The 26,010-nt window shown below is 40.0% G+C and overlaps 1 protein-coding gene across 2 annotated transcripts in view; it reads right to left on the reverse strand.

Annotated features, from left to right (window-relative positions):
- PHEX (phosphate regulating endopeptidase X-linked) overlaps positions 1 to 26,010 on the reverse strand; it is a 187,057-nt gene that overhangs the window by 158,250 nt on the left and 2,797 nt on the right. Inside the window, exons 1-3 of one of the 2 annotated variants that reach the window (XM_037129597.2) lie at positions 22,435 to 23,729; positions 16,907 to 16,975; positions 9,469 to 9,630 (exon numbers count right to left, since the gene is read on the reverse strand). In XM_037129597.2, coding sequence (XP_036985492.2) covers positions 9,469 to 9,630; positions 16,907 to 16,975; positions 22,435 to 22,552 — 349 coding nt within the window. In that variant the 5' untranslated portion in view covers positions 22,553 to 23,729. Of the gene's footprint in view, positions 1 to 9,468; positions 9,631 to 16,906; positions 16,976 to 22,434; positions 23,730 to 26,010 lie in introns of those variants that run through there. The other variant, XM_037129673.2, reaches the window with a different exon arrangement.

Raw genomic sequence — 26,010 nt, forward strand, 5'->3', positions numbered from 1 at the left:
AGCCAGGCCAGAGAACTTATATTTAGTCAAAAGAATCTAAATTTAGTTGACAATCTCCTAAAGTAAAATGTGTGGTTCTCCCCACAACATTCAAGCTAACTAGCAAAAAACTTTTCATATGTGTTGCGATATTTTTTAAAGATTTTATTTCTTTATTTTCAGAGAGAGGGGAAGGGAGGGAGAAAGAGAGAGAGAAATATCAATGTGTGATTGCTTCTCACGTGGCCCCCACTGGGGACCTGGCCCACAACCCAGGCATGTGCCCTGATGGGGAATCAAACTGGCGACCCTTTGGCTCACAAGCTGGCGCTCAATCCAGTGAGCTATACCAGCCAGGGCTACATGTTGCAATATTTATACTACGAAAATGTACCTCATCTACTTTTCCACTCGTTTTCAGTCAATATTCCAATGCATAGCATTTCCGGGCTGTCAGTCCACTTCTCAGAAACCTCAGCACTCCCTATTGCATGTCAAAAATCTCAGAAATGGATGTCAACATTCTTCATCTGCCCATCTCACTCCTGTCATCTCTCACCAATAGCCCTGGTCATTCCTTCCAACAAAGCCAAGTTATATTGATTCAGTCTTCTCCTTGGAACTCCCACAAAGGACATTAAAAGGATAATAGGATACAGAGGGACTAGAGATAGCAATAGGGGATTTTTTTTAACAAAGGTGACCTCTGGCCCTTCTCTATCACTGAAATATATCTGAATTCATTGCCAGATAACTCACCTTTCTCATGGTCTCTTCAGGGCTCTAGAGCAGCACTGTCTCAGAAAAATATTATCAGGGCCACATATGGAGTATCACATTTTCTTGTAGCTGCGTTTCAATAAGTTAAAAAGGCAAGATTATATTTAATAATATATTTTATTTTATGCAATATACCTCAAAATATTATCGTTTCAATAGGTAATTGATGAAATAAATTAATGAGGTATTTCATATATTTTTTAACTCTTTGAAAGTTGATGTGTATTTTATTTACACTTACAGCACATCTCCATTCCAGCTAGCCATATTTCAAGTGCTCAAAGACACATGTGGCCAGCAACTATCATAACTAAGCTGTGTAGCTTTATAGTCTTGATTGCAATATCTATTGAAACATTTTGTGATGTGCAGATTTTTAATGTGCACAAGGATAATCTTGGGGACTTTGTTAATCTCTGCACTTCTACATCCTCTTGTATCTAGCATGATGCCTCTGCTAGATGTTAATGAGAAAGTGTAAATTCTGGTTGCTATAGGCAACAATCTTATGACCAAACAGCCTTAGAAAGCAGTACAAGACAGCAGATGTCAGAGTAAAGAGAAAGAAATGTGAGCCTTCGTGACACCGTTCAGCTGCTGGATCAACCCTTACCTAAAGCCCACATATTATTAGACATGTTGGTTACATGAGCCAGCAAAGTTTCTTTATTGTTTAAACCAGTTTGAGTTGGGGGTTTTGTCACTTGTGACTGAAAGCAGTTGGTGCCAGGAAAAAAGTAAATGCTTAGTAAACAATCTTCAGTTCACAGATTAATTAATACAGTCACAATGCTGTGCATTTCAATCTATTTAAAGTGAATGCATTTCCTCAAAATTAAAGAGTACACAACTCAGAATGAAAAGATCTGGTTCTTATCAAGCATACTTATATGTAATATTAACCACTCTGACAGAAGAGCTACATAAAAGCCATAGGGGATAAGATCAGAACTTAAAATCAAATGCTTAGAACATGTAAGAGTCACAAAGTAAGACAGATGTACTGGAGGTGGAAAAAAAAACACAAGGAAATTGTGAAAACTACCAGAACACAAGCTTTTACATGAGGTGGCCATTCTTATGGCCTCTTTACTTCCTTCAGCCATTGAGAAAGAGAACATATATCTTAGAGCTACATGAACATTTTTCACTGCTTTCACAAAGAATTTCACTTCTGTATTTGAAGTGAATGTCTCCTAACTGAATATTTCTAAACCTTTTTCATTTGACAGCTTTTTCCCCCTCCTCACACTCCATGCATTGCCACCCCCATCCAAGCTCAAATGGTGGGTTGAGATTAGGAGAAAAGGGAACAACAAAACCAACAAAATTTTCAAGTAAAATCATTACATTTCACATTCTGCAAGTCCTCCACACAAGCGCAAGTCTTCATGCAGCACCCCTCAGTGCACACGGGACTGATGGTGACATGTGTATAATTTAGCAATCTGTTGCTTCCTGGGTGGCCACATGAATAGGCGCCAGCGTGGTCAGAAAAACAGAACTCTTCTCTGACTGGGCACACCCAGTTTATATAGCAGATTATTGAGCCCTACAGGGTCTGAGTTTTCAGGAGTAAAAAGCCCACCACGATGTCTGGGTGCTCCCTAGCACTTCCCCACCACACCCCCATTTTGTTTTTACTAGTCTGACATCATTCGTTTCAAAAAACTTAGTGATATCAAGGCTCAGATTGCTATGACATTACATTATGTTTGTGGTATGAGGAAAATGACACTTAACTGTTTATTCAATAATCTGATCTTCCTAATTATTAAATGACTTTACAGGAGCTGAACTGAAGTTTTCAGCTTTCTCTTATTTGTAAAAGTTGGTTTGGCTAGGATTATTTGCAGGACAAAAAAAAACCCCCAAGAATATAGAGTGTTATTTAATTACAAGAACCATTTGAAGCTAAGCCAGCAGGTTATTTACAAATAAAGAACTGATCTATGAATCACCATCATCTTTCTCTGCTCATTAATGCATAAATCCTACTTCATCTTATTGTTCTGCTGGTGCTGTCTGTGTTTGAACATAATAATATACTGCATTCTTTATAAAATATTGGCAAAGACTGCTATTCCATAATAGAGATGAGCTGGCCCTACCTTAAGTCATCTGTCTTTTGTCTGACACAAGTGTTCTATCTCACTCATTGCCTCATGTTTCATAAGTGCTCATTTGCGAAATTTTCATCTGCTCGGTCATAAGCAATGCATGCTATGTCATCTCCATGGGCACATGAAGACAAATTCGAGAGGCTTCGCAGGAAGGAGATTTGAAGACATTCAAATGCATGACTACATGCAGCCTTTTTAAAATAAAATCCTGCTTCTCGAAGAAAACAAGAAATAATTTTATCTTCCAAGTAGAAATCTGAGTCTTATAGGCCACTGAAAGAAAAAAAAATTACAAAGCCAGGTTGCTGACTTCAATAGAGGGCAATTTTTCATCACCCAGGTCTGTCAAAACCACTTTATTCCACAAATTGGATAGCCATATCTGTGTGTTCTCTATCAGTCATAAGAAAATGGTTTTCTTTTGATTGGTAGTATTGGGTTTTATTTTTGAATGTTCTCTTTATCAAGGGTGAGGGGAAATAGCTAGACAATGTTCAATATTTTTGAAAGCATGTGATATTTACAAAGGATAAGAGCAGACTAAAACTTAAGGATTTGATAGACATTACTTTGTTAGTCTTAGAACTATCTTTGAGATAAAATGGAGAAGCAAAGGACAAATATTTATTGAGGGCCTGCTGTATAAAAGGAACTGGACTGAGAAACTTACATGGGTCATCTCCTTTAGACCCTACAATGCCATAAATTGAATATTCTTATGTCCATTTGAAAGATAACAAAACTTCAGCTAGCTGAGATAAGTAATTAGCCAAAAGAGACACAGAGGAGAAATGAAAGGAACTAGGATTCAAACCCAGCTCTGTGGCTTTAAAACTCATGCTCTGAGTAGCTTATGATGAGGAAAAAAATGTATAAACAACCCAAATGGCAACACAGGAACTGCTTAAATAAAGTGTAGCATATCCACACAAAGCAGTCGTGGCAAATGATGCTATAGATCTATTTTTATTGACATGAAAAAATGTTAACATGTAAACATCAAGTAAAAAGAGATTATAAGAACAACGTATTATGTAATCCCTTTTGAAATACACATTTTAAAAAAAGAAATACACATTTAATTTTATATGTATATTTGCATTAAAAAAATTATCATAGGGGAGCTAGGATTTGAAGTATGTTTCTTCTTGTTATTTACTTATAGTTGGTGTACAATTAGCTTGTACTACTTGGATGGTTGAATGAATGGGTAGATGGATATGTAGATACATACTTGGATATAGAATATATAGATAGAGATAGAATTTTAAAATCTAGTGTTTAAAAAATAAGATTTGTCAGCACATCTGATATTTGAAAAACTCATTTATACAGTTTAAGAATACTCATCTGGAACATTCTTACAGAGTTCAGAAAAACACATCTATGAGAGTATCTGTATATCATTATCTATATGCTTATTATTCTCTCACTATCTACATATAAATGTACAGATATAGACAGAGAATGATACAATATCACATACTTATAGAGAGAACGAAAGAATATTATGATAAAGCAAATACAGGAAAATGGTAATGATCAGGGAATTTGGGTAAAGTGTATATTGGAGTTCCTTGTGCTATTCTTTCACCTTTTCTATAAATGTGAATTACTCAAAATTTAAAAGTTTAAAGAACCAATATACATGTTACATTTCCAACACAAAGGTAACCTGGTACAAGATGACACCAATTTAAAAAGTGACACTATTCCACCATTTGGTCTCCTTATCCACACCTGAAGCAAGAGCCTGTGACCCATTTGTTTAACTCATCCTTTGCAGTCCTGGTCACAGACTAACTTGCAGTTTAGTTGGCTGTGCCTTTCTCAGAGCGTAGACATATATGGAAGCCTCCCATTGTGTTTCACAAGGGCCAGCACAATCTTGAGAACAGAATACGACAAGTCTAGCACATGAAAATCCATCAGCCTTCAAAGAACCTATGCACCCCAATGTTATAGCAGCACAATTTACAATAGTCAATTGCTGGAAGTGACCTAAGTGCCCATCAGTAAATGAATGGATCCAAAAACTATGGTACATTTACACAATGGAATTCTATGCAGCAGAGAGAAAGAAGGAGCTACTACCCTCTGCAACAGCATGGATGGAACTGGAAAGCATTATGCTGAGTGAAATAGGTCAGGGGTTGAAAGACAAATACCATATGATCTCACCTTTAACAGGAAGCTAAACAACAAAACAAACAAGCAAGCAGAATAAAAACAAAGACACTGAAATAGAGAACAAGGGGACAGTGACCAGAGGGGCGAGGAAAGGGAATTTAAGGGGGAAAAAGGGGAGGGATTTGGAGGAACAAATAGGAAGGACACAGGGAAGAGAACTAAGGGGGGTGGAAATGGGAGGGAGGGGGGGAGCACGGGGCAGGGTGGGCTGGGATGGGAGAAATAGACAGAAAACTGTACTTGAAAAATAAGTAAATAAAAATTAAAAAAAAAAAGAAAATCCATCAGCCAACATGAATCTTAAATACGGACACAATATATAAAACAAATACTAGCTTATGCAAGTCCAGCAATGCCTTAAAAGAAAAGAATAGGCAGGGTTTAGTTCAAGATTATCAGGTAAGTTCAGCAAAAGAAAATCTAGAGAACTTAAAAGAGATACTCCATTTGAGTCTCTTGATAAATAGTGAAGAGGGCTTTTTCTTTAGCACCTCCTTTCTGCAAACTAAAACTAACAACATAATAGAGAAGACTGCCTATTACAAACGAAAAAGAAATCTGTTTGGGAAGAACACTAGAGACATTAGCACCCATGCTAGGAATAAGAAAAACATACCCATTATCATTGCAATGATTCAACGCTGTTCTGGAGGCTCCAGCCAATATAGTGAAGGGGGATTATAATTATTTCTTAATTTCATGATAACCTATCTAAAAAAATGCCAAAGAAGCCACCAAAACCTATTAATTGATAAGACAGTTTTAATCATATCCCATATAGCTATATCGAAGCTCTGTGCCAAACATCAGGAGTTGGCAGACTTTTTCCATAAGAGTCAGAGAGTAAATATTTTAGGGTTCGTAGGCCACGAGAACTCTGTAGCAACTATTCAACTCCGCCATGCAACAGCAGCCACTAAAAATGCACAAATGAATAGATACATCTGTCTTCCAGTAAAATTTTTAATAGCTCATTTTATTGTGCTTCTCCATTACCATTTATCTCCCCTATACCCTCTTCCACCTCCACCCACCCCCCGCCCCCCGCAATCACTGCACTGTTGTCCATGTCCATGAGTCCTTTTCCCTTCTTGCTCGACCCCTCCACTGGCCACACCCCCCAAAAGCTGTCAGCCTGCTATCTATGACTCTGTCCATATTTTGGATAAAACAGCTATGGAACATTATGCAATGAAATAGTATTTGGTTATAAAAAGAAAGAAGAAAATTTACTCTTTGTGACAGCACGGATGGACCTGAAGAACATTATGCTAATGAAACGAGCCGGTAAGAGAAAGACAAATACCACGTGATCTCACTCATAGAATGCACAAACTGAACTAAGAATATGACTTTATTTACAAAAACAGTCAATGGGCTGGATCTGGCCCATAGGCTATAGTTTGCTGACCTCTACTTTATACCACAAAAAAAACAGCTGGTGGAGAAAAGTTACCATGTCAAACAGCAAGAAAATTTATAAATAACTTTCAAGGGGCCAGTTCAGCTATATGCATCAAAAATCAAACTGTGGCCCTGACTGCTGTGGCTCGGTGGGTTAGGCATCATCCCGCAAACCAAAAGATTACCAGTTCGATTCCCAGTCAGGGCACATGCCTGGGTTGTGGGCCAGGTCCCTGACTGGGGGTGCATGAGAGGCAGGCAATCGATGTTTCTCTCCCTCTCTTTCTCCCTCCCTTCCCTTCTCTCTAAAAATAAATAAAATATTTTTAAAAATTAAACTGTGAATACTCTTTCAACATAACAAGTCCACTTCTGAGAATTTATACTAAGGATATATTTAGGAAAGGACATAAAAATGTGTACACATGGATACTTATTATAGTGTTATTTGTAAAAAGAAAAATATATAATGATATAATCCATGTCTACAACAAATAGAGCAATTTAAAACATTTTTATTGCTTGATTTCAGATACAGGAAGAAAAGAGAGAGAGAACAGGAGGGAGAGGGAAAGAGGGAGAGGAGGGGAGGAGAGAGACAGAGAAAACACATCAATTTGTTCTTCCACTTATTCATTTATTCAACCATTGCTTCTTCTATATGCCCTGACTGAGAATTAAAGCTGCCGCATTGGGAGATCAGGACAACTCTCTGACCAACTGAGCTACCCAGCTAGGGCTGAAATAGGCTGAAATGCATCACTTTAAAAAAATATTGTATTTCTTTATTTTTAGAGAGGGGAAGGGAGGGAGAGAAGAGAGAAACACCAATGTGTGGTTGCCTCTGGACTGTCCCCCACTGGGGACTTGGCTTGCAACCCAGGCATGTGCCCTGACTGGGAATCCAACCAGCAACCCTTTGGTTTGCAGGCCGGGGGCTGAGTGCACTGAGCCACACCAGCCAGGGCTGAAATACATCATTTTTTAAAGCAGGTGTCAGAACAGTATGCATATCAGATAATTTTTAAGTATATGGGTGTGCAATGAGGTTATACATATATGCTCACAAATGGGGAAAAATATCAGATAATTTTTAAGCATATGGGTGTACAATGAGGTTATACATATATGCTCACAAACGGGGAAAAAACATGTAAAGATATGTACCCATTTGCTTTCTACAGGTGGACGTACGGGTGACATTCTTCTTACTTTATGCATGTTATTTTTGCTCTTTTCTATTTCTCTACTGAGCTTGGAAATGACATTTTTCATTTTTAAAATAAGTCAGCAAACAAAAAAGAGAACCAGTGATGCTCTAAACAATTTACTCTTAGTTCTATGAATTTTAAAGAAGCCCATATACAATATCCTCCTCAAACAAAGCATATCAATAATGGTTTTAATTTTTACATTAAGACATCTTCAAAAAGTTCTTTATATTACTGTAACTGCTTCATGCCCTGAAGATAGAAATCTTGCCTTTTCTTATCCTTCAGTGATATTGCTGCAGGCATGACTGTCTGTGTGCACATACCCCTCATCCAGAAAAAACAATCAGAGAAGGGAAACAGGGAATAGGCAGGAATGGCAGGTGAAGGACCATGTGAGCTAATAATATCTTACAGGGAAATGAAGTACTGGTAAATTCATTCCTCGGGGTCCTATTTATGATTCCATAGTATGGGCCTGTCACCTGTTGGGCTGGGGTAAGACTCTGGCATTCTTGAAAATTGTCATTTATAATTTACAAAGACTAAGTCAGGCCTCTTGGTAGAAAATGCAAATCCATATGATTTTTATCTAGTTATGAAATTTAAGCATGTATTTCCTTACAATTGACAGCAGGTATCTATTTTGCCAAGTTTCAATTGTTATCATTCAAGTGGAAATTGATACACAATTAATTTTCATGTCCTTAAAAGCTTGGGAAAGAAGAGGAGGCTGGGCAAAAAAAATGATGGTCCTTATAACTTCTCAGAAATTCTTTGGAGGTGTGACTGGACACAAGTTATATGGTGTAACTCACGGTTACCAAAAAGAGAAAAACTTGTCCCTTCTCAAAACAACAGCCTTATCCAGCTTGTAAATTTACTAATTTCCCTCATGAAGTGGCTTTCTCCAATAGCTCAGCATAAAAACTTGATCCACTGCAAACAGAAGATCTTCTAGTAAAATACGTTTTCAACATCTGTAGTGTGTGTGCACACACATATGCAAGTGTGGGCATGCACGCACATGTGAGTAAGTGTCATTGCTAAGAGAGGCCATGGGAGAAAAGACAGTCTCCTCAGAGCCAAATTAGAAGTTAACAGGAACAATATGACAAACACAAGGTCATCCAGAGTTCTCAAAAGTGATGTCAAACAACGATGAGGTGTTAAGTATACTCTGCAAGCCATCAAAACATAGGACACAATGAGCAAGTGGTAAAGTGCGCTCTGAAAGCGAGAGACAAATAAGTACGCTAATATAACATGTTTTCATTAACTATTCCTTTACGCCCAATCTCAATCACACGCTATTTATCCTTCAGTAGCAGAAATCAGTATTGTCAAACATGAGCATAATGACCCACACTAAGCTTGTGTTGAGAATGAGATTGGAATTCTACAACTTTCCTTTCTTCTTTTAAAATATTTTATTTATTTATTTTTAGAGAGAGGGGAAGGGAAGGAGAAAGAGTGGGAGAGAAACATCAATGTGTGGTTGCCTCTCATGTGTCCCCACTGGGGACCTGGCCTGCAACCCAGGCATGTGCCCTGCCTGGGAATCAAACCGGCGATCCTTTGCTTCACAGGCCCATGCTCAATCCACTGAGCTACACCAGCCAGGGGCACAACTTTCCTTTCAATCTTCCATTTTTTAAATCTTGAACATAAATTCAGTATAGTTAAAAAGTGAACAGTCATGCTTCAAATCCAAAATTATATTTTTCTTGTCAAATACTGCTCTCTGTAAAGTGCATCACCAAACCCCGGTAGAAACTTACCCTTCAACTTGAGGTCGACATTATGTCTCAGCCAAGGATAAACCCCATAGCTTGGCATATCTTCAGGAATTGGATTACTGTTTATCCAGCCATCACAAGCAAACCGGAAAAAATTATCACAAGGGTCCACAGACGGATTTACTTTACTCAAGATGGCAGCAGCTATTTAAAAAGAAAGTCATAGGATTAATGACAATCACTGAATGTTGTGCACTGGCCTCTTCCAAATTAAACAACACTTTCCTATCAGCCAGTTCCCAAGCCTTGTCTTTTACATTTCCCCTTAAATGACTCCCTGAATCAAGTGCACCATACCCAATTACCACATTCAGAGCGAGTTGGTTAAAAGTTTGCTATTATTGCTATTTGGTTTTACAGGACCACTCCTAATAATCTTTGGGACATAGGACAGACATACAAATGGGGTATATACTAAATTGTTTGCAGAGATGCATGCAACACTTCCTTCCAGCCCTCTCATCCTTCTGCTAGGTGACTTTGCCACTCTTCCCATCGAACAGTAGGAGCTATTCCCCCTGCCTTGAATCTGGACTGGCCTTGTGACTTCCTTTGACCAACAGAATGTGACAGACTAAATCTTAACAGGCCTGACACCCTCCATGTTAACTCTCTTTGACAGTGACCAGAGGGGAGAAGGGAGGGAATTTCAGGGGGAAGGGTTTGCAGGAATAAGTATAAAGGACACATGGACAAAAACAAGGATGGGGTGCAAATAGGAGGAAGGTGGGGAGGACTTGGGGGAGTGGGCTGAGATGGGGGTAAGAGGCAGAAAACTGTACTTGAACAACAATTAAAATAAAACCAATCAATCAATCAATCAATCAAACTCCCTTTGAATGGAGTCCTGAGACTGGAGGAGGTCAGGCCACGTGGAGAGGAACCAAGTCAGCACCGACTGCCAGATTGAGGCCGTCATGGACCTTCTAGGCCAGGCAACCCTCCAGGTGAATGTAGCCCAGCAGAGGAACCCCCACTGAAACCACAGAATCATGAAAAATATTAAATCACTCTTGTTTCAGGCCTCTAAGGTTGGTTTATTCCACAACAAAGGCTAACTGAAACAGAAGCCCACATGTCATATCTAAATATTTAAGAGATATATTTACAATAGACCTTCATAAAGACCTAGAAGGCCAGGTGTGAGTCCTCGAGCCACTTGACATTCAGAGCAGCTCTCAGAGTAGTGAACTCACCGATGAGACCCACACAGTCTGTGAAAGGAGGTGTGGGAGTAACTAGCAGGGAACTCTGGGCTATAGAAGGCTGCTGACTTGGCCCCATAGACTCCTTGACTGGGGAGGAGAGCAAAGTGGGCTGACGGACCGAAGGCAGAGGCCTCTCCTCCCCATGTCTAAGGGCAGAAGTGAGTATTTATGTAAAGTGAACAGAAAGATACAACAGACTGATGCAGCATTTTTTCCCTCTTTCATAAGGCCACATACAATTATATACGAAAGATCGTCGATAGGCAGGAAGTTCGTACAAATTTAAATGTTTCCATGAGCAGAAAAATAATCTTTCATTACAAAATGAGAAGGTTCTCAAATTCCTAACATTGAACTCCAACTCACTTCCAACTGTCAGACAATTGCTGGCTACCACTGTAGCGCTGAGATATGCGCCAACTGATTTGTTTTCAAAGACAGCCAATATTTTAATGATATTGGAAAAATGACATTCTGGGTAGTTTTCATACTCTAATTAATGCCAGAATACATTTCTATTCAAAGTGATGAGAACCCAATGAGTTTTCAGCTAAATTTGAATAAATTGTCCCCAAAAGTATAATCTTCATAAATTTAGGTACACATATTAGTTTGGTCACATATGTGGTTCCTCCAAGTTTAAAAGTAAGGCTAGATATTTCTCTTGCCTTGATTTTCTAGGAAAAGTTCAAAGAGTTTTTTGTCTTCAGAGAAGTAAATAACATACAAACCTCCTAACTTTCATAAGACTTCAAAATCCCTACCACTCTCAACCTCCCCCAAAAAAGGAACAAAGGAAAAAAACAGTTTAGAAGTCAGATAAAATTCAAAATTGGCTTGATATTTTCATCTTTCAGAATATGGTTGTCTCCAATTACATTTTTACTTACTGCTACTGTTTCATAATAATTTAATATGCAAATATGGTGTGCTCGGTCACATAAAATCTTCATTACATTTTGTACTTATAGTTCTACTGGCTGTGCAGCCACAGTATGAATATTCTATGTGACACCTCAAGGTCATTGATCATGCACGTTTCAGTCCCACACAGTATTTACACTCACACGAACCCTCGCACACATTTTTATTCACATAAGCACATTGTTTTCTGGATGCCTCCCAACCCTCAAATGTATCCCTCCCCATCTCCTCAGTATTCTTGCAGGTACCTAGAAAAACTGCAAGGTCAGCTCTGACCTCAGCCATGATATAAAGTAGAGGAATACATCACTCATACTGAATTTGGAACTGAGCCCGCTGAACAGGAAAACTCTAGCTTCAGCCTCCCAATTCATCTTTCACAATTCACAGCTGGGCACAGAGCTGCACTTTCAGAAGGGGAACTGTGACTTTAAATTGCAAAGGACCATAGCTGTCAAGACACCAAAACTCCCTTGCCCTTACTCAGCTTCATGGAGAAAATTCAGGAGGTCTTGTTTTAATAAAAGAAATATGATGATGAAGGAAACCTGTTTTATGTATTCTCTCAAGTCGCTGCATATAAGGTGAATTGTTACACGGTTTCCAACTAGTGTTTACGTAGTAGAGGGGGTGCTACACCCCATATACCAGGCTGTTTATAAGTTTAATCAGGGCTGAAGAGAAAGGAGGAAGGTGTTAATAATAATAAATATTGGGCATTTCCTCTGTGCCAGAACTATGCTAGCCCTTTCTTTTCAGGCAGTATCATCACAGACTCCGGAGCCAGACCACCCCGGTTTGAATGCCAGCAATACCATGCAATAGCTATGTAACTCCAGGCAGATTACTTAATCTCTCTACGTCTTAGTTTTCTCATTTGTAAAATGGGGATCATAATAACACCCCATAGGATTTTCATAGAAGTTAAATGAGTAAATACATGTAAAGTGCTTAGAACAGTGCCAGGAACACTGCCAAATAATACAGTTGCCAGGTACAATACAGGATGACTAGTGAAATTTGAATTTCAGACAAACGACTACTTTTATAGTATAAATTCACACCAAATACTGCACGGGACGCTTATGCAAAAAAAAAAAAAGTAGTCATTGGATATCTGCAATTCAAGTTTAACTGAGCATCCTGAATGTATGTGTGTAGCTAAATCTGGGAACCATGCATATACATTTTCAATATTACAGTTTCACAAACACTTAACTGAAACTTGAGGCCAGATATTTCAGCGCTCATAGATGTTGAAATCTCAGAAAAGTAATACAGTGCATATAGCACAGATTATATAAGGCCTCCGGCAACATCTGGAGTGGTACTCCTAAAGCAAGCACATTAATAATTCTACTGGGACTATATACATATGCTCATAAATAAGAAAAAGAAAGTCTAAAACAGCCTCACATAAGTTAACATCAGTTTTGCCACCACAGAAGTTGCGCTCAGGTCCAGTCGTACCAAGAGTTACCATGCTTTATGGGTTTGGGGTTAAGGATCTGGAATTGTAGACCTGGGATACTACACCCCCATCATTTTCTTCTAGTTTCACAACTAGCATGAGAGATAAAAAACTGTTATTCTCACTCTATGATTGTGAAACTGAGACTTTACATGGCTGTGATCATGTGGCTTGTAAGTGGCCAAATTGTGCTAAAAACCCAAGCCAGACTCTGCCTTTATCCAGCATTAGCATACCTGTTCCTTTCATTCTTCTCTTCTTCCTCCACTTCCTTTTTTAAGGATTTTATTTATTTATTTTTAGAGACAGGAAAGGGAATAAGAAAGAGAAGAGAGAAACATTAATGTGTGGTTGCCTCTGGAGCACCCCCTACTGGGCACCTGGCCCCCAATCCAGGTATGTGCCCTGATTGGGACTCAAACCAGTGATCTTTTGGTTCACAGCCCACAGTCTACTGAGCTTCCCCAGCCAGGGCTCCACTTATTTTAAAAGAGGGGTTAAAATAGGACAAGTGGAAAAGGGGAAGAAAAGAGACATATATAGGAGACATCTTAGAAAGGGTGCACAAGCCAATCACTTTCTAGCATGCAGTGCCCACACACACGTGGCAACCACACATGCATGCATGTACACAGTGCATGTACAGGCATGCCGGCACACTCAAGGCACCCATGCATGCACATGCACACAAGGCACAGATGCACGCACGTGGGACCACACATGCACACACTCCAACATACACAACGCATTCGGGCACAGTGCATGTAGTAACACAGCACAAGGCACCATGCAGGCATGCACACACAACACACTGACGCAAGCGCAAGGCACACGGGCAGGCATACAGGCACTTACAAGGCCCCCATGCACGCACGCACGCACAAGACACTCACGCATGCGCATGGCACGTAGGCAGGCACGCAAAGCACTTACAAGGCCCCCATGCACGCACGCACACACGCACGCACCCACAAGGTGAGCACGCAGGGACGCCAGCCTGCGCCAGAAGCCCACATACGCACGCACTCAGGCATGCGCAAGGCATGCACGCCCAAGGTTCTCGTGCGCGTACACGGCATTGTTCCAGACCATCTTTTCGCTACAAATTGTGTGATGTGCAGTCTGCAGCTGTTTCTCAGAGCCCTGTGCATAGTGGGGCTTGCATTACACTAGAGGACTATTATCTTCGGTGAGTCTTTACAGAAACAGCAAAAATATTTTTTTCAATAGTAGAAAGCCATTCTCCAACGTGAAAATTAAAAACAAGACAGCAAGGTGAAACACAGTACCTGGCAATAGGTGAAATATTATGTAAGTTTTTCTTTTTCCTCATTGTGATTCATTATAAAAAGATAAAATTCATTAAATAAGTGGCCCTCTGTACGAAAGGTTGACTAAACTCAAATTGAAAATGTGTGCATTCAAAAATTTCATTTTCACACATGTGCAAGAACCCTACCACAGCAAAAGCATGAGGTGACATAAAGTCTAAATCCCAGCCTCTGATAGTCCCACCTGGTGCCCCACTCTATTCTAGGTCATTCTCTCCCCTCTGGAGAAAACCCTAGGTCAGCACAGGCTGGAAACAGGAAAGGGCCTGGGAATTATATCTTTTTTGCCCTTCAGGGACAAGATCAAGAAGCTGAAATCATTGCCTAATCACTAGATTCTAGTAGATCTAGTATTATGATAAAAAGAGCAAGACAGGGACAAGGATCAAAGAGAGGAATCTGGCATGGTCTTGTGGCACTAAGGGACAAATGCAGAGGAGCCAGACGTGAGCGTGAAGTCCAGCGGCGCTGCTAACTCAGGATGTGACCCTGGGTGAGTGAGTTAGCTTCTACAAGCCTACATTTTCTCATTTGGAAGTGAGCCTGGTGATAGCACTGACTTCATGGGGTTCTTACATAGATTTTATAAGATGGCCCATGTAAGTCACTTAACACATTGCCTGGTTAAAAATATATATCAATATATTGATAAGAATGGAACAAAAGAACACTAATAACATAATTATCTACCCCATTACCTTTGCATAAGGCCTCAGTTTAAAAGCTCTTCCACCTAGGTCGCTCCCATCTCAATGAATGCCACCACCCACCCACCACCAAAAATCTAAACATCACCATGCTCTGCATCTTCTCACAGTCTGCATACAGTCTTTCAGCCAGCCCCCCATCTCCTAAGCCCTCTAGACTCCCTTTCCATCTCTTGAATTCAAGACAGCACCATCTCTCACCTGGCTCACCAAAATAACCTCCTGACCCAGCAACTTTGTCCATTTTTACTCCCTATAGTCTCTTCCCCATGCAGAAAGACTCTCAAAGAGGCTAGCTCTCCAAAGACAGATCTTTTTAGATACGGATACATCAAACTTTCCAATCTGGCCATCCTGTCACTTGCTATCACGTTATTCTATTTTAATATTTTGATTTTCTGCATAACATGTGTCACCAGCTGATATTTTACCTGTGTACTGATTGCATTGTGTGTTTGTTAGTTGTCTCGCTTCCCTTATCTGGTCATTCTGCTTCGCTGCCGTACAGGCAGACCTCAGAGATACTGCAGGTTGGGATCTGGACCGCCGTAATAAAGTGAGTGGTGCAATAAAGTGAGTGGCACAATAAAGTGAGTCATAATATTTTTGCTGGTGGAGGATCTTACCTTCAATTTTTTTTGGGGGGGAAGCAACATCTGTAAGGCACAATAAATTGAAGCTCAATAAAGTGAGGCATGCCCGCATTGCCAAAACCTAACTCAGTGCCTGGAGTGCAATAAATATTTAGTGAATTAATTCATTAATTTCTTTAAGGCCAACAGGAAAGTTAAAGGGTCTTGTGTTTAACTTAGTTTATGGCTTTCTCTTTGGAACACAGTAGTGGCACTGTCCACCTGAAGAATGCGGGTAGGGGCTAGAATCTGGGTCCTGCAAATCTAGGCTCTAACACTGGTTTATGGAGGAAATCTAATAGCTATGGCAAAACCAAGACAACTTTAAGCACTCAGCTTCATTTGAGCGAACCCACTGCTATACGGCCTGATCACCTCAAGGCAAATTTGACTTATAACATGGATTAGAAAGACCCAAAGAGATTCCACATTACAGTGGAATCATGAAATTACAGAGGGTCCCTGCTTAGCTGCAAACAGTTCAAATCTACTAACCAGAAGATTCAGAAAGACTGCTTAAGATAAATAAGAATCTGTATGCAGTTGAGGCTACTGGAAGGTCAATGGTCTCCGTCTTTGGGCCTTAAGGGAGGCCATTCAGCCTTCCAAGTCCCTTCCTGATTTCCTTGTACAGGAATACGTTGGTGTCTTCAGAGGGAGGTTTCTGTCTTTTTATTAAACTTATTAAGATGTCATTGGTTAATAACATTATATAGATTTGAAGTGTTTTTATAGCACTTTGTTTTATTGCTCTTCACAGATGTTGAGGGTGTTTGTTTGTTTGTTTGTTTGTTTGTTTTTTACCAACTGAAGGCAAGACCCTCCACCAGCAAAAAGATTACTGTTCACTTCTTGCAATGCTTGCTTTCTTGCGGTGGTCTGGAACTGAAACCACAATATCTCTGAGGGTTGCCTATAATGACTTAGAATACTGCACAGCTGTTTTTTGCAAGGAAAAAGAAAACAGGAACCCTGCGCTCCACGACTTCACACCAAGACTTGAAAGTAAACTTAAAATTTCATCAAAATTGCATTTCGTACTTGGTAAACCTCAAGCAAACAGAATACTAAAAATACCACCTGTTTTCTCTTCCACTCCCCAAGGTACCATAATTATAACTTGACACAGGATGGAAAACTGACTTACCAGCTTCGATGCATTCTGGCTTCAGGCAGTACTCCTGTTTAGCTTGGAGACTTAAGAAACCTTGACTCACTGAAAAAACAGACCAAAATAAAGAAATGACTGGCTTGAAGCAGACCACCATCAGGTAACCCACCATCAGGTAACGCACCACCAGGCACATATGCAAGACATCTGACATCAGTTCATGTTTCTTAGTACTGACACAGAATTCAAAAACCCAGTGGGCTCAATATCACAGAACCAGACTCTGGTCACTAGCTATGGAACCTTGGTGAGACTCCTGGTTGCTCTGAAACTCAGTTCTCTAGAACACAAGATGAGTGGGGACAACTGGACCAGTGCTTCCTTGGGCAATGGCAACAGCATCACCTGGTAGCTTGTTAGAAATGCAAATTACTGAGCCCTGCAGACCTGAATCAGAAACGCTGGGATGGGGTCCACCATCTGCATTTTAACAAGCCCTCCAGGCTCACATTTGAGAACCAGTGGGCTAGGAAATCTCTAGTCTCTTCCATTTCCTATTATATGTGATGTAAGCCTCATAATTTTACTCTCCTTGTTTACAACTCCATTCTTGTTTTAGTGATGGGAAAATTGAAACTTATGTCATGTGGAGCAAATCCTGAGGGAAAGGAGGAAGCCGACATGTGGCATTTAAAGTTCTGGATCTTCTCTAAACCATCCACATCGATAAGGCCCAGACGGGGCAGTAGGTAATATATGGGGTCTAGCAGAAGTAACACCTGCTTGAGTGTGATTGGTAGGGGAATAATATGGGTGTCATGATTTATAATTGTAATTTGAACATGTCACCTAAAATGTCATATGGTGTGCTTGAGTGTGACATTGTTATATTATGGAATTACATGCTTATGATTTTGTAATAAAAGATTTTGTAATTAAAAAGGGCGTTATTTGTGCCAGACCCTGTATATTGTATTTAACTCAATCATCTAGCGAGAGAGTCATTATCTGCTTGCCCCATACCCCACACACCATCCTCCCTCCAGACCCAGCCTGGCTACCAGACAGATGCAGCTCCATGGACTAAGCTTTCAACAACTTCCACCAAGACAAAACAGAACAAAACCCAGCAAGATGGAAGCAGCTTTTCACCAATAGCTTAATTTCCCCCATCTGGTGCAACATTATCTAAATGGATTTCTGCAGGAGTACAGAACAGTGCCCCATTTGTAACCTCCAGGTAGCACCTGGGCCTTAGCAAATGTGAGTTTAGATTTCAAAAATATTTTTGGTAGTCAAGGAAGTTGTGGAGAAACCATCATCACTGTACTCTGTGGGCAGAAACAGGGAATCACTCGGAGATGTGGCGGTGGGGAGATGGGTGGTGGGGGCGGGGAGGAGGGGCAGCCAAGGCCTTTCCTGGCATCCCCAGCTGAGAAGCAGGACCAGAAAGCGCGGCGCGGTACCTCCATTTCTGCTAGAGACGGAACACTTGTACATCACTTGCCAGGGTGGCAGTTTGTGTTATTTATTAACCTGCATTCTAAGAGGAACCGGCTTTTTCTTTATTCTTACCTCTTACCTCAGGTAAAAGAGAGCCTTTTACCTGCATTACATTATAGATTTAAAAAACTGCCTATGGAAACTCTCAGGCCTATTTTAAGAAATAGTATCCTTGCATAAAGGTGTGTTTTGATTTCTTTAAAAGGCAAAGAAAAAAGTTAGGTTAAAATATATCTGTGCAGTGTGTAAAGATTAGTACTGAATATTTCAGTGTGCCTGGGTGGTGGAACCATGGAGGAAATTTTCCCTTCAGTCTACTTCCATCTGTTTACCAAATGTTCTTTAATGAGCATGTGTTATTTTTTTTATAATGGAGAAATAAACTTTATTTTAAATAATAATTTTATGATTCTGGAGAATAGTTTCTGGATACCAGCCTTGTTTAATTTTAGAAAAAAGAGAATGAAATACTTAATTTGAAGACTTAACTACTTTCAAGGTATAAACTTCCAGTTATAAAGTAAATTGACCATGAGAATGTAATGTACAGCATGGTGACTCTTGTTAATAATACTGTATTGCATATATGAAAGTTGATGAGAGAGTAGATCTTAAAAGTTCTCATCACAAGAAAAAAGTATATAACTATGTGATATACTTTGGATCACAGTGATGGATCACAGTAGACTTATTGTAATCATTTTTGCAATATATACCAATAACAAATCATTACATTGTACACCTGAAACTAATATTATTTGTCAATTATATCTCAATAAAACATTTAAAGATTTAGTCCTTTAATGGAAAATAATTCTTGACCCCAAACCTCTAAGGAAGCAGAACTAAACTCAAATATCTTTATCTGATGATGAGTAAAAGAAAGGTTTAGCTTGGCTGGTGTGGCTCAGTGGATTGAGCACCAGCCTGAGGACCAAAAGGTTGCTGGTTTGATTCCCAGTCAGGGCACATGCCTGGGTTGTGGGCTAATTCCCCAGATTAGAGAGTGCAACAGGCATGTGTGGCATGTTGATTTTTTTTCTCCCTCCTTTCCCCTGTCTCTAAAAATAAATAAAATCTTTTTTAAAAAATATTTAAATGAAATAAGATGGAAACAGACCCAACCCCTAAGGAAGAGCATTATATCCATGGCTGGAGCGGGGGCGGGGGTGGTGGGATTATCTTAAGATCCTGCAAATACAAGCCCAGATAATATGAAGGGTGTACCTGAATGAAATAGGAGACAACAAAGAAAATCTTTTTCATACAGGAAATGAAAATGTTAGTTTTTACTGATTAGGAGCTTTTAGAAAACTTTAACAGCAGTTTGGTTCCTCATTTTAGATTTCTCTACAGCCAGCAGAAGTGACTACACAGCGCAGTGGGGTCATCCACAGATGGAGAGGATGAGCGTGACCATAAGTGGGGTCAGCAAACATGGCCCGTGGGCCCACCCAGTCCACTGCCTGTTTCTGTACGGCCCACGAGCTAAAAGTGGTTCTTAACATTTTAGTGATTGTTACAAAATCAGTTAAAATAGAATAACATTTTGGGACATGTAAAAATGATCTGAACTTCAAATTTCAATGTCCAAAAATCAAATTGTACCAGAACACCGCCATGCCCATTGTATCTATATTGTCAGTGGCTATTTTTGTGCTACCACAGAGTTGAGTAGCTGCAAGAGAAACAGTATGGCCCAGAAAGCCACAAACATTTACTATCTAGCCCTTTACAAAGAGAACTTTGCTAATCATTGCATTTGAGAAACAGATCCTGGGGAGGAGGGGTGGGAGAGGAGGGAGGAGGAGAAAGGAGAGTTCAAGCTAATCTGGTTATAGGCACATTATTATACTTGACATCTTAACTCCCAGTGCTCTAAATTCTCTGAGACCACCCGAGGCCCGTGGCAATCCCTCTTACTGTAGAAGGACTAAAGTTCTAAAAAGAGATTACCCCAGAGTAAAGGGAAATGCTACAAATTGCAGACATGTGACCGAACTTGAACAGGTGGAAGAATATACCACAAAGTCAACCCGGAGGCACCTTGAAGAGAAGAGGACCTTAACTAGAATATTGGCACCAAGAGCATTGCCTGACAGGTCCCAGGAGATTTTCAGGCAAGGACTTTGCTGGGCACAGGGTGGAGGTGGGGGGGCAGAGCCTGTGGAACTAGGTAATGAAAAGGGTGGGGGAACAGAAGGAGTCTGAAATAGTGCAGAGATGTTTCACAAAATTAGCATTTATTTTTCATTTGAGAGTGTAAATATATTTTAAAGCAAAGCAAGTATCTCTGAAGGTATGCATCCAAATGGATGTGGTGACCTGAAGCAATGCTTCTCGAACTTTAATTTGGTGAAAATGCAGATTCTGAATCAGTAGGGCTGAGGTGGTGACACGCAGGCTTGCAAATGATGCTGGTGCTGTTGGTCTACGGACCACACTTTGAGTAGCAAAGGTATAAAATGGGCACCCCTAAATTCATTAGAGCTCCTCTTAAAGATTCACGATGACAGCCAGGTTATTGGGCATACTGGAAAGTCTTTTTTTTTTTTCTATTATATGCAGACCTCCTTACCCGTAACAGCACCAACTGGCTTGGTGAATTTTCCTGTGCTCTAGAAACTTTAGAGATCATCCCAAAGAATCACATTCTCTCAAAGAACAAAGATTTGCTGCCATCAAGAATATTCCAGCTAATATGCTACAGCCTCAGAATGTAATCATAGCAATGGAATTCCAAAAAAGTTCAAGCCGCAGTAACATCATTAAAAAAGAGTACATATTGTAACATAAACAATCATCATTTGGATTTTTAGGTTGGGAGTGTTTTCAAAATACAAATAGTGTAACTTTGCAGTCACGTCCCACATGGTATATAGTGCCTTGGCATGCCCTTATCATTTTTCCTCCAGGTTTGAGTTTTTGGATAGAACACTTGCCTAAAACCCAGGTGCCAAGAAATCTCATAACAGTTTACAAGAGCCACGAATTTGGTTGCAGGAGTAGGAGGTTTAACTGTACCAGAAAGCGATCAACCCATCTAATTCCCTTATATTTTCAGCCACAGATAACATGGAAAGATGGTTTGCTCATTTTAGCAGAGTTTTCAACCACACAACCCTAACTCTTTTAAACTTTAATTACTGGTTTTCCCCTGCCAAGATAAACATGGTCTCCTGTATCCTGTATATGCCAAGGAATGTTTCCAGGCATGTTCCGTTTCAAACAGCACCTAGAATCTCCTAAGTATAGTGCTTGGTCCCAACAACTTTCAAACTAATGAAATTGTACAGGCCATATGAGAAAAGTACAAAGGCTGATTGTCAAGGGGTTCAGAATGCCTACAGTCTTTACAAGGTATCTCATTCTTTTTCATGGAATATGTTTTCATCATCATATATTCTCCCTGGGTACCTTATTCTCACCAAGAGTTATTAAAATAATTGAATCACTATCCTTTTCAAATCTTGGAAGGAAACTTGTTTTCCTTCATATCAATTTCTAAATCTAATGGAAAGGTCAAGTTAAAATTTTATCCCACCAGAGTTAGTGGATTAGAAAGGAATCGAAGAATATCATTAAAGGTGCATTTAAGAAATGAATTTGTATTTTGTGAGTTAAATTTCATGATTCATCCAGGCAAAATTGACAAAAATCAAATGGAAAGAAATTCCAGCATGGTTTTGATCACAGTGCAAGTCCTTCCTCACAAAATAAATGAAAGTATCTGACTATGAATTCATAAACACTCATTTTGCTAACTGTAACGCATAAAAACAATGTTTGCCCCGTGCAACCGAATCCTCCCACCACTCGAAGCCAGCTTATACCCACTTCGAATTCTACACTACGCACGGCATACTTGCATGTATTTATTTATTTAGCCTTCTAAAGAAAAGGCTTCCTCTATTTGCATATTTAATAGAAACTAAGGATGCACCCCCTCCAACACAAGCAAACAGCCCTCCACCTGCATCCTGACACGGTCAGACAGAATGAAGCACAAAGAGATTTCACTGCACTTGCCCAAGTTCCCCGGTTTCCAGCGTCCCACCTACCTAGAAAGAGGACGGTGCCCAGCACCAGGGTGCTACCGATGAACACCACCAGGGCAATTCGAGTGCCTCTGTTGGCCACCTTCCCAGTCTCCATGCTGCTCCCCGTTTCTGCTTCCATCGGGAAGGATGCGGAGGCCACGCCAGAAAAGAGTCACTGTTTGTGGTTTGTTGGCTGGTCTCAAGAATCTGTTAGGTGTTGACATCCAAAGTACTCTTGCTCTTCTACTAATGGGCAGCTTTAAAAAGTCCCATCAGGAAATATCCCCTCGCCGCCCCTTCTCAAATAGTTCTTCACAAATGAAGTAAAAGAAACCCAAAATATTGGTTGCCTTGGCTTTCCCCCTGACCAGACAAAACAAACACTGGTTGCTTTATCTTGGTGTGCTCCCCCCCAGCAAAGTCCCTCTCAAACGATTGTTTGGCAGGCTCTTCTCTCAGGCGTTCCGGGTGTACATGTTTTACTGTGTTGCTGAACAGATGTTTTAGCTATTTAAATGTATAGTCACTTGGGGAGGAAAGAACAATTGTCTTTATCAAAACTGGATTCTCATCAAATGCCCCCTGACCGTGATAAGTTAGGTGGCAAGGATTCTCCGGACCCACTTCAGATCGCAAGGAATCACGTAATTCTTTTTGCAATAATCATTCTGCTTGCCTGAATTGTCTTCATCAAAGATATTCTTTCAGTGAGCAAGTTCCTTTTTAAAGCCTTCTAAGAGTTCCTGGGATATCCTGGAGCATTTTATTTTAGGAACTTTGTGTATGACAGCATGTGCCAAAAATCAGAGTCATAGTCCAGTGTAGTGCAAAGTAGCAATTAAGACAACCTACAGAGGCTGACGGTTTGGACTGGAACTTTTTATTTTAAGGAGGAAGGAAAAAAGCCAGACCTGTCTGCAGTGCTAAGAATTGTACAAAAGACAGGTAAGTTTTCAAATTAAGCATATTAGCAACCAAGAAAAATACAGTAAAAGATTTTTGTGCCCGGCATGAATTGAGAAGTGTCCCCCGTGTGTTTCGTCTTCTAGTCCCACGAAGACAGTGATTGGTCACTACATTGTTGTGTTTACATAAAGTACCCATTTCAGCAGATTCCCCAGAATGACTTCAAAGGCAGTTGGTTTCTTTGGAAAGACTGATTAATGGCTGGATCATTCATTTCTTTTATTAAGCTAAAGTTTTAAGTCATAAAAATCTGCTTTCTTCCCGGGAAAGGGCAACCATTATTCCAATGCTTTCAAAATGATAAACATTTTATAATCTGATTACAGAGACGGGTACAAGTAGGTTTACAGTTGTGAGTACACAAGAAACAGAATTTATTCTTGTATTACTTATACCCATACAATAATTAATAAATATTAATTATTGTACTGTCTGTTATTAAGCTACTTTTCCCACCCCTGTGAATCATTAATTCACAACACAATTATTACTTACCTGTTCTTGTTTTACTGGAGGTCATAACAAAGTGTGACTAGGCAGTGGAGAATTCAGCTACATTTAAAAACTGATGGGTGAAGCCTTTTTCTCATACAAAATTGGTGCCTATGGGCCTGGAGGTTACATCAGAGCTCAGTAGAGACTGATGAGCCTGGAATAATGCAGCCCTGTGTTCGTGATCTTATCTGGCTGATCCCAGTCAGGCTTTAGACCCTTAGCATAGGATTCTCCCAAGATTTTAAACTTATTTTATAGCATCCTACCATCTTACTTTCTGCTCAGTTCATGTTGCCTCAAAGTCAGAAGAGCATAACCCTTGTCCAAATTATGATATCACAGCATGTACAGATATTATGTGCTCACTGGCTGTTGATATCTTTTTGTTTGTTTGTTTGTTATTCTATAACATATCCTAGCAGGCCTTAGTCTCCTAGGTTGTTCTCCCAAGAGGTTTTGGATTTGACTCCATAATACTTCTTAGACTGTGAGTTCCATGAGGTACAGGATCATGTCCATCAAGTTGGGTGCTGCAGCTCCAGCATCTACAATTCCTTGCCCATAACAGCAAAGGGAGAAATAAGACCAATGAAAATCATCCAAGTTAGTGCTAGCTATTTGTTCTTAAAAAGCAGAGCTTCAGGAACCTCAGATGCTAGTGGCTGGGGGTTTTCGGCTTCCTAGTTCCTTCTAAATGCTCCAATGATAATGATAGGTCACATGGGCATAGCACTTTCGTATCCCCTGTTAACCTCAGGGCAAACCCATATACTTGATAACAAGGGTATTTTCATCTCTGGTCAACAAAGGAAAACACTGAGGCCCAAGGCCCCAGAAAATGGAAAACTGGTGAGGAGGATCACTGCCACACATATGCTCCAAACCTCACACATTTTGGGTGCAAACTGACATGCAATGGTGGCCATAGGCTGCCAGCTGGCGTAGCCTTTACCCTCCTTAGACTGGCAATTTCCCCACAGGTAAGGGCATCTTGGGCTTACCCTGATGTACACCTACCCCATCCCTTATCAACACGAATTTTTAAAAATATTTTATTTATTTATTTTTAAAGATAGGGGAAGGGAAGGAGAAAGAGAAGAAAACAGCATGCAGCATGTGTGGTTGCCTCTTGCGTGACCCCTACTGGGCACCTGGCCCAAAACCAGGGCATGTGCTCTGACTGGGAACCAAACCAGTGACCCCTCAGTTCATAGGCTGGCACTCAATCCACTGAGCAACTCAATCCACACCAGCCAGCGGCAACATGAATTCATCCCCAAACATTCAACTACTAAGTGAAAAACCATAAACCAAAAAAAAAAAATAGTGTCCATAATTATAACAAAAAAAGTATAATTCATTCCATCCCAAACCAAGGTACACAAATGCAGATAGAAAAATGTACTAATCGAACGATGAAAACAACTGTATGAGAATTATTCACAGCTTTCAACATACTGAAAATAATTTGTATTGATATAATATAATGAAGACTTATTTTACTCACCACACTAGTAAATAAAGACTTCAGAAGGGGTGGGAAATGCTAGAAGAAAGGGTATGGGTGAATTATTCATTGTAAGGAGCATTCTTCCTTCTGTGCCATTGTCTACATTAATTTCCAACCTTTTGGGAGATGATGATTATCCTGTATTCAAACTGCTTTTAAAAATAAAGTTGTAAGCCCTGGCTGGTGTGGCTCAGTAGAGCACGGGATTGCAAACCAAAGGGTTGCCGGTTTGATTCCCAGTCAGCACACAGGCCTGGGTTGGCTCCAGGTCCACAGTAGGGGGTGTGCGAGAGGCAACTACACAGGAATATTTCTCTCCCTCTCTTTCACCGTCCCTTCCCCTCTGTCTAAAAATAAATAAATAAAATCTTTAAAAAATAAATAAAGTTGTAGCACAGAAAAAAATTCCTCCTAGAAAAAAAAAGAGAAGTCCAAAACACAGAAATAATGCATGCTCATAAAAGATGAAAATAAGGATCTGCATACTATGGCACATGGGCCAAACTTAGCCCACTGCCTGCTTTTGTAAATAAAGTTATATGGTAACAAAGTCATGCCCATTTCTTTACATATTGTTTACCACTGCTTTCATGCTACAAGGTCAGAGTTCAGTTGTTTTGCAATAC

The sequence above is a fragment of the Artibeus jamaicensis genome, unplaced genomic scaffold, assembly GCF_021234435.1.
Source record: "Artibeus jamaicensis isolate MK-2021 breed Jamaican fruit bat unplaced genomic scaffold, CSHL_Jam_final scaffold_1283, whole genome shotgun sequence".
NCBI lineage: Eukaryota > Metazoa > Chordata > Mammalia > Chiroptera > Phyllostomidae > Artibeus > Artibeus jamaicensis.